We start from the raw sequence: 15,651 nt of genomic DNA, 5'->3' as shown, positions 1-15,651 counted from the left end.
ATACCTTACGTGAGTAAGGGTCGATCCCACGGAGATTGTTAGCATTGAAGCAAGCTATGGTCATCTTGTAAATCTTAGTTAGGCAAACTCAAATGTATATGATGATGAATGAAAATAATATAGAAGATAAAGATAGTGATACTTATGTATATCATTGGTGTAAGAGCTTCAGACAAGTGTATGAAGATGCCTTCCCTTCCGTCTCTCTGCTTTCCTACTGCCTTCATCCAATCCTTCTTACTCCTTTCCATGGCAAGCTCGTGTAGGGTTTCACTGTTGTCAGCAGCTACCTCCCATCCTCTCAGTGAAAGCGATTGCATATGTCCTGTCACGGCATAGCGGAATTCAGCTGTCGGTTCTCGGTCAGGCCGGAATAATATCCATTGATACTTTTGCGTCTGTCACTAACGCCCTAGCCTGCTAGGAGTTTGAAGCACGTCACAGTCATTCAGTCATTGAATCCTACTCAGAATACCACAGACAAGGTTAGACCTTCCGGATTCTCTTGAATGCCGCCATCAGTTCTTGCCTATACCATGAAGACTCTGATCTCACGGAATGGCTGGCTCGTTTGTCAGGCGAGCACTCGGTTGTCAGGCGATCAACCATGCATCGTGCAATCAGGAATCCAAGAGACATTCACTAAGCCTCAGATGCTTGTAGAACAAGAATGGTTGTCAGTCACCTTGTTCATGGGTGAGAATGGTGATGGGCGTCAATCATCACCTTCATCATGTTGAAGAACAAGTGATATCTTGGTAAAAGAACAAGCGGAATTGAATGGAAGAACAATAGTAATTGCATTAATACTCGAGGTACAGCAGAGCTCCACACCTTAATCTATGGTGTGTAGAAACTCCACCGTTGAAAATACATAAGAACAAGGTCTAGGCATGGCCGAATGGCCAGCCTCCCAAAGAGGGTTCAATCATAAAAACATGATCAAAAGCTCTCCCTCGATTTTTCTATACAATAGTAAAAGGTCCTACTTATAGAAAACTAGTACATAGATGAGTAAATGACATAAAAATCCACTTCCGGGCCCACTTGGTGTGTGCTTGGGCTGAGCAATGAAGAAATTTCGTGTAGAGACTCTCCTTGGAGTTAAACGCCAGCTTTAGTGCCAGTTTGGGCGTTTAACTCCCAATTAGGTGCCAGTTCCGGCGTTTAACGCTGGAATTTCTTGAGGTGACTTTGAACGCCGGTTTGGGCCATCAAATCTTGGGCAAAGTATGGACTATTATATATTGCTGGAAAGCCCAGGATGTCTACTTTCCAACGCCGTTAAGAGCGCGCCAATTGGGCTTCTGTAGCTCCAGAAAATCCACTTCGAGTGAAGGGAGGTCAGAATCCAACAGCATCTGCAGTCCTTTTCAGTCTCTGGATCAGATTTTTGCTCAGGTCCCTCAATTTCAGCCAGAAAATACCTGAAATCACAGAAAAACACACAAACTCATAGTAAAGTCCAGAAAAGTGAATTTTAACTAAAAACTAATAAAAATATACTAAAAACTAACTAAATCATAACAAAAACATATTAAAAACAATGCCAAAAAGTATACAAATTATCCGCTCATCACAACACCAAACTTAAATTGTTGCTTGTCCCCAAGCAACTGAAAATCAAATAAGATAAAAAGAAGAGAATATGCAATGAACTCCAAAAACATCTATGAAGATCAGTATTAATTAGATGAGCGGGGCTTTTATCTTTTTGCCTCTGAATAGTTTTGGCATCTCACTCTATCCCTTGTAATTCAGAATGATTGGCTTCTTTAGGAACTTAGAATCCAGATAGTGTTATTGATTCTCCTAGTTAAGTATGATGATTCTTGAACACAGCTACTTATTGAGTCTTGGCTGTGGCCCAAAGCACTCTGTCTTCCAGTATTACCACCGGATACATACATGCCACAGACACATAATTGGGTGAACCTTTTCAGATTGTGACTCAGCTTTGCTAAAGTCCCCAATTAGAGGTGTCCAGGGTTCTTAAGCACACTCTTATTTGCCTTGGATCACAACTTTATTTCTTTCTCTTTTTTTTTTTCGTTTGCTTCCTTTTTTTCTTTCTCTTTTTTTTTTTTTGTATTCACTGCTTTTTCTTGCTTCAAGAATCATTTTTAATGATTTTTCAGATCCTCAATAACATGTCTCCTTTTTCATCATTCTTTCAAGAGCCAACATTCATGAACCACAAATTCAAAAGACATATGCACTGTTCAAGCATACATTCAAAGAACAAAAGTGTTGCCACCACATCAAAATAATTGAACTATTATAAAATTCAGAATTCATGCAATTCTTTCCTTTTCAATTAACCACGTTTTTATTCAAGAAAGGTGATGGATTCATAGGACATTCATAACTTTAAGGCATAGACACTAAGATACTAATGATCACAAGACACAAACATGGACAAACATAAAGCATAAAAATCGAAAAACAGAAGAATAAAGAACAAGGAAATCAAGGAACGGGTCCACCTTAGTGATGGCGGCTCTTTCTTGCTCTTGAAGATCCTATGGAGTGCTTGAGCTCCTCAATGTCTCTTCCTTGTCTTTGTTGCTCCTCCCTCATGATTCTTTGGTCTTCTCTAATTTCATGGAGGAGAATGGAGTGTTCTTGATGCTCCACCCTTAGTTGTCCCATGTTGGAACTCAATTCTCCTAGGGAGGTGTTTAATTGCTCCCAATAATTTGTGGAGGAAAGTGCATCCCTTGAGGCATCTCAGGGATCTCATGGTGAGAGGGGTCTCTTGTGTACTCCATCCTTTTCTTGGTGATGGGCTTGTCCTCATCAATGGGGGTATCTCCTTCTATGTCAACTCCAACTGAATAACAGAGGTGACAAATGAGATGAGGAAAGGCTAATCTTGCTAAAGTGGAGGTCTTGTCCGCCACCTTGTAGAGTTCTTGAGCTATAACCTCATGAACTTCTACTTCTTCTCCAATCATGATGCTATGAATCATGATGGCCCGGTCTATGGTAACTTCGGACCGGTTGCTAGTGGGAATGATTGAGCGTTGTATGAACTCTAACCATCCTCTAGTCACGGGCTTGAGGTCATGCCTTCTCAATTGAACCGGCTTTCCTCTTGAATCTTGCCTCCATTGTGCGCCCTCTTCACATATAGTTGTGAGGACTTGGTCCAACCTTTGATCAAAGTTGACCCTTCTAGTGTAAGGATGCTCATCTCCTTGCATCATAGGCAAGTTGAACGCCACCCTCACACTCTCCGGACTAAAATCCAAGTATTTCCCCCGAACCATAGTGAGATAATTCTTTGGATTCGGGTTCACACTTTGGTCATGGTTCTTTGTGATCCATGCATTGGCATAGAACTCTTGAACCATCAAGATTCCGACTTGTTGAATGGGGTTGGTGAGTACTTCCCAACCTCTTCTTCGGATCTCATGGCGGATCTCCGGATATTCACCCTTTTTGAGTGAAAAGGGGACCTCGGGGATCACCTTCTTCAAGGCCACAACTTCATAGAAGTGGACTTGATGCACCCTTGAGAGGAATCTATCCATCTCCCATGACTCGGAGTTGGAAGCTTTTGCCTTCCCTTTCCTCTTTTTAGAGGTTTCTCCGGCCTTGGATGCCATGATGGTTATGAAAAAGCAACGCTTTTACCACACCAAACTTAAAATGTTTGCTCGTCCTCGAGCAAAAGAAGAAAGAAGAGAGTAGAAGAAGAAGAAATGAAGAAGAGGGGGAAGGTGATGTGTTCGGCCAAGAAGGGTAAGAAAGGGTGTTTAGGTTGTGTGAAAATGAAGGGTTGAAGAAGGGTATATATAGGAGAGAGGGGGGTAATGGTTTGGCCATGGAGGGTGGGTTTGGGAGGGAAAGTGGTTTGAATTTGAAGGGTGAGGTTGGTGGGGATTTATGAAGGATGGATGTGATTGGTGAAGAGAAAGATGGGATTTGATAGGTGAAGGGTTTTTGGGAAAGAGGTATTGAGGTGATTGGTGAGTGGGGGAAGAAGAGAGAGAGTGATGGTGGGGTCCTGTGGGGTCCACAGATCCTGTGGTGTCAAGGAAAAGTCATCCCTGCACCAAGTGGCATCAAAATCCACGTTTTGAGCCATTTCTGGCGTTAAACGCCGGGCTGGTGCCCATTCCTGGCGTTTAACGCCAGGTTGTTGCCCTTTACTGGCGTTTAACGCCAGTCTGGTGCCCCTTTCTGGCGTTAAACGCCCAGAATGGTGCCAGACTGGGCGTTAAACGCCCAACTGCTAGGCTTACTGGCGTTTAAACGCCAGCAGCTTCTTCCTCCAGGGTGTGCTGTTTTTCTTCCTGTTTTTCATTCTGTTTTTGCTTTTTTCATTATTTTTGTGACTTCTTATGATCATCAACCTACAAAAAAAAATAAAATAACAAAAGAAAATAGTTAACTATAAAACATTGGGTTGCCTCCCAACAAGCGCTTCTTTAATGTCATTAGCTTGACAGAGGACTCTCATGGAGCCTCAGAGATACTCAGAACCGTGTTGGAACCTCCCAACACCAATCTTAGAGTTTGAATGTGGGGGTTCAACACCAAACTTAGAGTTTGGTTGTGGCCTCCCAACACCAAACTTAGAGTTTGACTGTGGGGGCTCTGCTTGGCTCTGTTTTGAGAGAAGCTCTTCATACTTCCTCTCCATGATGATAGAGGGATGTCCTTGGGCCTTAAACACCAAGGATTCTTCATTCACTTGAATGATCATTTCACCTCTATCAACATCAATCACAGCCCTTGCTGTGGCTAGGAAGGGTCTGCCAAGGATGATGGATTCATCCATGCACTTCCCAGTCTCTAGGACTATGAAGTCAGTAGGGATGTAATGGTTTTCAATCTTCACCAAAACATTCTCTACAAGTCCATGAGCTTGTTTTCTTGAATTGTCTGCCATCTCTAATGAGATTCTTGCAGCTTGCACCTCATAGATCCCTAATTTCTCCATTACAGAGAGGGGCATGAGGTTTACACTTGACCCTAAGTCACACAAGGCCTTCTTGAAGGTCATGGTGCCTATGGTACAAGGTATAGAAAACTTCCCAGGATCCTGCCTCTTTTGAGGCAGTTTCTGCCTAGACAAGTCATCCAGTTCTTTGGTGAGCAAGGGAGGTTCATCCTCCCAAGTCTCATTTCCAAATAACTTGTCATTCAGTTTCATGATTGCTCCAAGGTATTTAGCAACTTGCTCTTCAGTGACATACTCATCCTCTTCAGAGGAAGAATACTCATCATAGCTCATGAATGGCAGAAGTAAGTCCAATGGAATCTCTATGGTCTCATTTTGAGCCTCAGATTCCCATTGGAACTCAGAGGAGATTGGTACACGCCCACTGAGGTCTTCCTCAGTGGCGTCCTCCTCCTCTCTTTCCTCTCCATATTCGGCCATGTCTATGGCTTTGCACTCTCCTTTTGGATTTTCTTCTGTATTACTTGGGAGAGTGCTAGGAGGGAGTTCAGTAACTTTCTTACTCAGCTGACCCACTTGTCCTTCCAAATTTCTGATGGAGGACCTTGTTTCATTCATGAAACTTTGAGTGGTCTTTATTAGATCAGAGACCATTGTTGCTAAGTCAGAAGTATTCTGCTTAGAACTCTCTGTCTGTTGCTGAGAAGATGATGGAAAAGGCTTGTTATTGCCAAGCCGGTTTCTTCCACCATTATTATTGAAACCTTGTTGAGGTCTCTCTTGATTCTTCCATGAGAAATTGGGGTGATTTCTCCATGAAGAATTGTAGGTGTTTCCATAGGGTTCTCCTAGGTAATTCACCTCTTCCATTGAAGGGTTCTCAGGATCATAGGCTTCTTCCTTAAATGAAGCCTCCTTAGTACTGCTTGGTGCATTATGCATTCCAGACAGACTTTGAGAAATCAAATTGACTTGTTGAGTCAATATCTTGTTCTGAGCCAAAATGGCATTCAGAGTATCAATCTCAAGAACTCCTTTCTTCTGACTAGTCCCATTGTTCACAGGATTCCTTTCAGAAGCGTACATGAATTGGTTATTTGCAACCATTTCAATCAATTCTTGAGCTTCTGCAGGCGTCTTCTTCAGATGAAGAGATCCTCCAGCAGAGCTATCCAGAGACATCTTGGATAGTTCAGAGAGACCATCATAGAAAATACATATGATGCTCCATTCAGAAAGCATGTCTGAGGGACATCTTCTGATTAATTGTTTGTATCTTTCCCAAGCTTCATAGAGGGATTCTCCATCCTTCTGTCTGAAGGTTTGGACTTCCACTCTAAGCTTACTCCATCTTTGTGGTGGGAAGAACTTTGCCAAGAAGGCATTGACTAGCTTTTCCCAAGAGTCCAGGCTTTCCTTAGGTTGAGAATCCAACCATATTCTAGCTCTGTCTCTTACAGCAAAAGGGAATAGCATCAGTCTATAGACCTCAGGGTTAACCCCATTAGTCTTGACTGTGTCACAGATTTGCAAGAATTCAGCTAAAAACTGATGAGGATCTTCTATTGGAAGTCCATGGAACTTGCAATTCTGTTGCATTAGAGAAACTAATTGAGGCTTAAGCTCAAAGTTGTTTGCTCCAATGGCAGGGATAGAGATGCTTCTCCCATAAAAATCAGGAGTAGGTGCAGTGAAGTCACCCAGCACCTTCCTTGCATTGTTGGCATTGTTGTTGTTTTCGGCTGCCATGTGTTCTTCTTCCTTGAAGAATTCGGTCAGGTCCTCAACAGAGAGTTGAGTCTTAGCTTCTCTTAGCTTTCGCTTCAAGGTTCTTTCAGGTTCAGGGTTAGCTTCAACAAGAATGCCTTTGTCTTTGTTCCTGCTCATATGAAAGAGAAGAGAACAAGAAAATATGGAATCCTCTATGTCACAGTATAGAGATTCCTTGAGGTGTCAGAGGAAAAGAAAAATGGAAGACAGAGGTAGAAAATTCGAACTTATCAAAGAAGATGGAGTTCAAATTTTGCATTAAAGAATAGTGTTAGTCCATGAATAGAAGGATGTGAGAAGAAGGGAAGTAATTTTCGAAAATTTAAGTAAAAGATTTTGAAAACATTTTGAAAAACACTTAATTGATTTTCGAAAATAAGAGTGAAAAAGAAATCAAGTGATTTTTGAAAAAGATTTTGAAATTAGAAATCAAAAAGATTTGATTGAAAACTATTTTGAAAAAGATGTGGTTAAGAAGATATGATTGGTTTTAAAAAGATGTGATTGAAAGGATATGATTTGAAAACAATTTTAAAAAGATTTGATTTGAAAACAATTTGAAAAGATATGATTTTAAAAATTAATGACTTGCCTAACAAGAAAAGATATGATTCAAACATAAAACCTTCCTTAACAGAAAAGGCAAAAAATGTTCAATCAAATCATTAATTGTTAGTAAGTACCTTTGAAAAAGGAAAGAAATTGATTTTGAAAACATTTGATTGAAAAGATATGATTTGAAAAAGATTTGATTTTGAAAAACTTTGAAAACTTGAAAAAAAATTGATTTGAAAACAAAATCTTCCCCCTAGCACCATCCTGGCGTTAAACGCCCAGAATGGTATCCATTCTGGCGTTTAACGCCCAAAATGCACCTTTTTGGGCGTTAAACGCCCAACCAGGTACCCTGGCTGGCATTTAAACGCCAGTCTGCCTTCTTCACTGGGCATTTTTGAATGCTCAGCTTTTTCTGTATAATTCCTCTGCAGCATGTTTTGAATCTTCAATTCTTTGTATCATTGACTTGAAAAGACACAAATTAAAAATATTTTTTGGATTTTTAATAATCAAAATGCAAAAGGAATCAATTAACAATGCATGCAAGACACCAAACTTAGCAGTTTGTATACTACTGACACTAACAATATGAGAATGCATATGAGACACACAAAATACTTCAAGTCAATAGAATTCAAAGATCAAAACAAAGAAATATATGCATGGATTCGAAAAATATAACAAAAACATGCATTTGACACCAAACTTAAGATGAGACTCTAGACTTAAGCAAGAAACAGCAAATATTTTTTTTTTTGGTTTTTATGATTTTGTAAATTTTTTGTGTTTTTCGAAAATTAAGTGGGAAAAGGTATCAAAATTCTTAATGAGAATTCCAGGAATCAGTGCAATGCTAGCCTAAGACTCCGGTCCAGGAATTAGACATGGCTTCACAGCCAGCCAAGCTTTCAAAGAAAGCTTCGGTCCAAAACACTAGACATGACCAAAGGTCAGCCAAATCTTAGCAGATCACTGCTCCAAAAGCAAAATTGATGAAAATCAACAAGCTCTTGTGGTGATAAGTTGAAACCTCGGTCCAATCAGATTAGACATGGCTTCTCAGCCAGCCAGATTTCAACAAATCATCATGAAACTCTAGAATTCATCTTCAAGAATTTCGAAAAAAAAAATAAATACCTAATCTAAGCAACAAGATGAACCGTCAGTTGTCCAAACTAGAACAATCCCAGGCATTGTTACCAAAAGCTTGCTCAAAACTTGAACAATCCCCGGCAACGGCGCCAAAAACTTGGTGCGCGAAATTGTGAACAATACTTTTTCACAACTCTCATAATCCCCGGTAATGGCTCCAGAAACTGGGTGGCTCAATACCATGGCATTACACAACTTCGCACAACTAACCAGCAAGTGCACTGGGTCGTCCAAGTAATACCTTACGTGAGTAAGGGTCGATCCCACGGAGATTGTTAGCATTGAAGCAAGCTATGGTCATCTTGTAAATCTTAGTCAGGCAAACTCAAATGTATATGATGATGAATGAAAATAATATAGAAGATAAAGATAGTGATACTTATGTATATCATTGGTGTAAGAGCTTCAGACAAGTGTATGAAGATGCCTTCCCTTCCGTCTCTCTGCTTTCCTACTGCCTTCATCCAATCCTTCTTACTCCTTTCCATGGCAAGCTCGTGTAGGGTTTCACTGTTGTCAGCAGCTACCTCCCATCCTCTCAGTGAAAGCGATTGCATATGTCCTGTCACGGCATAGCGGAATTCAGCTGTCGGTTCTCGGTCAGGCCGGAATAATATCCATTGATACTTTTGCGTCTGTCACTAACGCCCTAGCCTGCTAGGAGTTTGAAGCACGTCACAGTCATTCAGTCATTGAATCCTACTCAGAATACCACAGACAAGGTTAGACCTTCCGGATTCTCTTGAATGCCGCCATCAGTTCTTGCCTATACCACGAAGACTCTGATCTCACGGAATGGCTGGCTCGTTTGTCAGGCGAGCACTCGGTTGTCAGGCGATCAACCATGCATCGTGCAATCAGGAATCCAAGAGACATTCACTAAGCCTCAGATGCTTGTAGAACAAGAATGGTTGTCAGTTACCTTGTTCATGGGTGAGAATGGTGATGGGCGTCAATCATCACCTTCATCATGTTGAAGAACAAGTGATATCTTGGTAAAAGAACAAGCGGAATTGAATGGAAGAACAATAGTAATTGCATTAATACTCGAGGTACAGCAGAGCTCCACACCTTAATCTATGGTGTGTAGAAACTCCACCGTTGAAAATACATAAGAACAAGGTCTAGGCATGGCCGAATGGCCAGCCTCCCAAAGAGGGTTCAATCATAAAACATGATCAAAAGCTCTCCCTCGATTTTTCTATACAATAGTAAAAGGTCCTACTTATAGAAAACTAGTACATAGATGAGTAAATGACATAAAAATCCACTTCCGGGCCCACTTGGTGTGTGCTTGGGCTGAGCAATGAAGAAATTTCGTGTAGAGACTCTCCTTGGAGTTAAACGCCAGCTTTAGTGCCAGTTTGGGCGTTTAACTCCCAATTAGGTGCCAGTTCCGGCGTTTAACGCTGGAATTTCTTGAGGTGACTTTGAACGCCGGTTTGGGCCATCAAATCTTGGGCAAAGTATGGACTATTATATATTTCTGGAAAGCCCAGGATGTCTACTTTCCAACGCCGTTAAGAGCACGCCAATTGGGCTTCTGTAGCTCCAGAAAATCCACTTCGAGTGCAGGGAGGTCAGAATCCAACAGCATCTGCAGTCCTTTTCAGTCTCTGGATCAGATTTTTGCTCAGGTCCCTCAATTTCAGCCAGAAAATACCTGAAATCACAGAAAAACACACAAACTCATAGTAAAGTCCAGAAAAGTGAATTTTAACTAAAAACTAATAAAAATATACTAAAAACTAACTAAATCATAACAAAAACATATTAAAAACAATGCCAAAAAGTATACAAATTATCCGCTCATCACCCAGCAAGCTGAAGCTGTAAGAGACGCCACTCCTATTCTATTTCCACACCTTGCTAAGAAATCCAGAAAGCAAATGGAACTTGATCCCAAAATGGTAGAAATCTTCAAAAAGGTTGAGGTAACTGTTCTCCTTTTTTATGTTATTCAACAAGTACTTAAATACGCAAAGTTTTTAAAAGAATTATGCAAACATAAAGATAAAATTAATGAATTAGAAACTATTCCTTTAGGTAGTTCTATATCTGCTTTAATGGGAAATATACCTGAAAAATGTAGTGATCTAGGCCCATGTATGGTTAACTGTACCATTGGAGGTGTGATATTTTCTGACTGTATGTGTGATTTAAGAGCGTGCGTGAGTATTATGCCCTTATCTATATATAATGCTTTAAGGCTCCCTCCCTTAAAAAGGTCGGCAGCTCGATTTGTGTTAGCAGATAAAAGCATTATTACAGTGGTTGGAATTGCTGAGGATGTGCTAGTGAGCATTAAGGGGTTCACGTTTCTGAAGAGAGAACTTTTGCGTGGTCTAGAATTCAGAATAAATCCCCGTTGCAAGTATAGCTTCTAAACCAACAAAAGTCCTTTCTTACAAATGTTTTGGTTGTCACAAGTAATAAACCCCTAAATAAATTGATAACCGAAGTATTCAAACCTCGGGTCGTCTTCTCAAGGAATTGCAGGGAGGTATGTCCTTATTATTGGTTATGAGTTTTATAGATTGGGGGTTTTGAAAGTAAGGAAGAAGTATGTTAAATGACAAGTAAAATAAATAAATAACTGTAAAATAAACTCTTGGCAAGATATGAGAAATTGGAAGTCCTATCCTAGTTATCTTTATCGATGATGATGAGAATTGAGTTTTAATCCCACTTAGTTAACCTTTACTAAAGCAAAGGAAAGTCAAGTGGACTAATTAGTTTGATCCTCAGGTCCTAGTCAATTCCTAAGAAAGGACTAGAGTTATTGGAATTCAATTCAATTAGAAAAAATAACAATTATCAATCACGTTGAGTTTGATAACTCAAGAGTCACCAATTAATCAACCAAAGCCAATAGTAAATAATCTAAATAAAAAAATAGGGAAAAGCAATCATGAGTCTGAAATATCTCAATTTATATCAATTAAAGAAAATCATAACATGAATGGTCATTAAACAAATAAAAGAGAAAATAAATAAAAAGAACATTGAACCTAAGATGAAGAAGAAATATTCCTAATTTCTAAAAATCCTAATCCTAAATCCTAAGAGAGAGGAGAGAGCCTCTCTCTCTAAAAACTACATCTAAAATATGAAAAGTGAATTATGAGTCTGATCTAAATTGTCCCCTTCATTCCTCCACTTTGCAGCCTTTAATCTGTGTTTTTTGGGCTTGAAACTGGGCCAGAAATAGCCCAGGATTCGCTAGAAACGAATTCTGCCATGCTGATTTTCGCAGATACGATGCGTCCGCGTGGAGCACGTGTTTGCGTCGCCTAACTCTATGGACACTATGACAAATTATATATCAAATCAAAACTCCGGATATTAGCTTTCCAACGCAACTAGAACTGCGTCATTATCACCTCTGTAGCTCAAGTTATGGTCGTTTTAGTGCGAGAGGGTCAGGTTGATAGCTTTGTAGTTCCTTCAACTTTTTGTATTCCTTCCACTTTTGCATGCTTTCTTTCCATCCTCTAAGCCATTCTTGCCCTGTAATCTCTGAAATCACTTAACACACATGTCAAGGCATCAAATGGTAATAAAAGAAGATTAAACATATCAAAATTAAGACCAAAGAAGCATGTTTTCAATCATAGCACAGCATTAGGAAGGAAAACGTAAACTCATGCAAATCATATGAATAAGTGTATGAAAGATTGATAAAATCCACTCAATTGAGCATAATATAAACCATAAAATAGTGATTTATCAGTTTCCCATTGACTTCTATATCTTGGAGATGCCCCAAAATGACTCAGGAAAGCCTTCGTCAATCCTGCTTGGAAGACCGTTTTTGAAGACTTCGAAGTTCAAGCTGGATGCCTTTTCGGGAACCTATTCTTTTGAGGTAGATGGCAGAACAGTGAGCTTAAATCTGGATGAAGCTATGAAGCATCCCCCAGAAGATCACTCCATATTCCAATGTGACATCTTTGATGAAATTATAGCTGCAACTCACCAGGAAGAAATGGAAGAGAGTCACGTGGAGCAAGATCCAAGTGTGGGGACACCCTCTGAACATACTGAAGATTCATTACCATTTTCACTAGCCACAGATAATCCAGAACTGAACCATGAGCAGAAAATGGAATTAAAGCCCCTTCCTCCACACCTCAAGTATGCTTACCTTGAGGACAAGCTGAAGTTTCCAGTTATCATTGTAAGGGATCTCACTTTCCAACAAGAAGAACAACTGCTTAATGTATTCAGGACGCATAAGAAAGTAATTGGATGGAGCTTGGCAGATATAGTAGGCATCAGCCCTCAAGTTTGTAAACACAGAATATTCTTAGAAGAAGGAGCAAAGCCTGTCCGTCAACCTCAGAGAAGATTGAATCCAACCATCTTAGAAGTTGTCAAGAAGGAAGTGACCAGACTACTTGAAGCAGATATCATTTATCCCATCTCAGATAGCGAATGGGTAAGTCCAGTACAAGTGGTACCCAAGAAGTCTGGAGTCACAACAATAAGGAATGAACAGGGAAAACTTCTGACAACCAAAGTGCAGAACGCATGGAGAGTTTGCATTGACTACAGGCGTCTCAAGCAAGCCACTCGCAAGGATCATTACCCCTTGCCATTCATTGAACAAATGCTTGATCGCTTGTCAGGTAAATCTCATTACTGCTTTCTAGATGGTTATACAGGTTATTTTTAAATCCATATAGCTCCTGAAGATCAGGAAAAGACTACTTTTACATGTCCTTTTGAGACATATGCTTATAAAAGAATGCCCTTTGGCTTATGCAATGCACCAGCTACTTTCTAAAGGTGTGTGATGAGTCTTTTCTCTGATCTCATTGAGACCTGTATGGAAGTTTTTATGGATGACTTTAGCGTATATGGTGATTCATTTAGCCTTTGCTTGGATAGTTTATCTAGAGTATTAGACAGGTGTGTTAGTTCAAACCTTGTTTTAAATTTTGAAAAGTGTCATTTTATGGTGAAACAAGTAATTGTTCTAGAACATGTCGTTTCTGATACTAGTATCTCTATAGACCCAGCAAAGGTGGATGTTATTTCTAGTTTACCTTACCCCTCCTTTGTGAGGGAAGTCCGTTCGTTCCATGGCCATGCAGGTTTTTACATGAGATTCATTAAGGACTTCAGTAAGGTAGCACTACCCTTATCCAGACTACTGCAGAAAGACATTGAGTTCAAATTCAGTGAAGATTGCAAACAAGCGTTTGATAAGCTGAAGACCGCCCTGACTCAAGCTCCGATTGTGAGGGGACCAGACTGGAGTCAACCATTTGAAATCATGTGTGATACCTCCAATCATGCAGTAGGAACAGCACTAGCTCAGCATGAAGGTAACAATCCTTTTGTAATTGCTTATGCATCTAAAACTTTAGATGCTGCTCAATCTAATTACACTACTACTGAAAAAGAGCTTCTAGCTATTGTTTTTGCTCTGGATAAAATCCGAGCCTATATACTTTGTACTAAGGTAGTAGTGTACTCAGACCATGCAGCTCTAAAGTATTTATTAGCTAAAAAGGATTCTAAACCAAGGCTAATACGTTGGATGCTACTGCTGCAAGAATTTGATTTGGAAATTAAAGATAGGAGTGGTAACCAAAATTTAGTGGCAGACCACTTGAGTCGCCTTGAGCACATTAAAGATGACTCCATTCCTATCAATGATAATTTCCCGTTTGATAGCTTACAGGCTGTATCTGATGTAGTTCCTTGGTATGCACCTGTAGCTAATTATCTAGTTAGCCACACTTTTCCTCCCAATTTTACTAAACATCAGGGAGACAAGCTGAAAAGCGAGTCCAAATATTATGTATGGGATGATCCATATCTATAGAGGTGTGGTGCTGACCAGGTAATTAGACGGTGTGTACCTCAATCAGAATTCCAGTCCATTTTAGAGGCCTGCCACTCATCTGAGAGTGGAAGACATTTTGGCCCTCAACGAACAGCTAGAAAAGTTTTAGACTGTGGATTCTGGTGGCCTACTCTTTTTAAAGATGCTGCTGACCTTTGTAAATCTTGTTCTCCTTGCCAAAGATTTGGTAATATATCCCAGAGGGATGAAATGCCTCAACAAATTATGTTTTTTGTGTGAAATTTTTTATGTTTGGGGCATTGACTTCATGGGTCCATTTCCAAATTCTGATGGTCACCTCTATATACTGTTCACTGTAGATTATGTTTCTAAATGTGTGGAAGCAATTCCAACCCGTACTGATGAAGCTAACACTGTTGTTTCCTTTGTTAGAAACCATATTATTTGTCGCTTTGGATCACCACAAGCAATCGTGAGCGATCAAGGCACTCACTTTTGTAACAAGAGACTAACAGGATTACTGAAGAGGCATGGGATAATTCATAAAGTATCAATAGTCTATCACCCCCATACTAATGGACAAGCAGAGGTATCTAACAGAGAGATAAATCACATACTGCAAAAGATAGTCAAGCCTCATAGAAAGGACTAGAGCACCAGGCTCCAAGATGCGCTTTGGGCATATCGGACAGTATACAAGACACCAATCAGGATGAGTCCTTTCCGCTTAGTTTATGGAAAGGCCTGTCATCTCCCAGTTGAGTTAGAACACAAGACCTTCTGGGCGGTAAAGGAATGCAACATGGACTATGAGAAAGCCGGAGCTGAACGGATGTTGCAATTGCAAGAATTAGAGAACCTTCGCCTAGAAGCTTATGAAAACTCCAGGCTGTATAAAGAGAAGATGAAAGTTGTGCATGACAAGAACATCAAGAGAAGAGAGTTCCAACTTGGGGACTTAGTATTCCTTTACAACTCCAGAATGCGGCTCATGCCAGGCAAGCTGAGATCCAGATGGGACGGTCCCTATCGAGTAGAGAAGGCAGAACCATACGGAGTCTTTCACTTGAGCCATCCTTTAAGCCATGAACTTATAAAGGTCAACAGACATCGCTTGAAGTTATTTCATGGCGAAAAGATGGCGAAAAACCAGGAGCTAGAGATCTTCCTCTTGGAGGATCCACCCACAGCAGAAGACTGAGCTAGTGGAGCGTCCAACTTAAGGACGTTAAAGCAAAGTTCTGGGTGGGAGACAACCCACCATGGTATGATCGTTCTTCTCCCTCTCCTTAATTTCCTTTTTCAAATAAATCTTTTTAGTACTAGTGCCTATTGCTTGCATCTCATTTGCATATTGCATAAAAAAAAGGGAAAATCGCACGCAACGCGCCAGCATCGCCGACGCGTCCGCGTCGCATGTGCATTGGGAAGAAAAAAATAA

At 40.2% G+C, this 15,651-nt stretch overlaps 1 protein-coding gene and 1 non-coding gene across 2 annotated transcripts; both read left to right on the top strand.

The window, feature by feature from the left end:
* The first annotated feature begins 6,148 nt into the window (after positions 1–6,148).
* On the top strand, positions 6,149–6,256 carry LOC130959104 (small nucleolar RNA R71). Its single transcript, XR_009078199.1, has one exon. It is a non-coding gene; the product is annotated as a small nucleolar RNA R71 (small nucleolar RNA).
* An 8,666-nt stretch (positions 6,257–14,922) lies between these two features.
* On the top strand, positions 14,923–15,411 carry LOC130957399 (uncharacterized). The gene has a single exon (XM_057884259.1). The coding sequence runs from the start codon at positions 14,923–14,925 to the stop codon at positions 15,409–15,411; it is 489 nt and encodes a 162-aa protein (XP_057740242.1).
* The last annotated feature ends 240 nt before the right edge of the window (positions 15,412–15,651 follow it).

Source organism: Arachis stenosperma, chromosome 10 (assembly GCF_014773155.1).
Source record: "Arachis stenosperma cultivar V10309 chromosome 10, arast.V10309.gnm1.PFL2, whole genome shotgun sequence".
Taxonomy (NCBI): domain Eukaryota; kingdom Viridiplantae; phylum Streptophyta; class Magnoliopsida; order Fabales; family Fabaceae; genus Arachis; species Arachis stenosperma.
The sequence above is the reverse complement of the archived record's forward strand: the minus strand, read 5'-3'. Positions and strand labels throughout refer to the sequence as shown.

Coding starts and splice junctions, on each gene's coding strand:
- LOC130957399 (XM_057884259.1), top strand. CDS start 14,923: ATGAGTCCTTTCCGCTTAGTTTATGGAAAGGCCTGTCATCTCCCAGTT.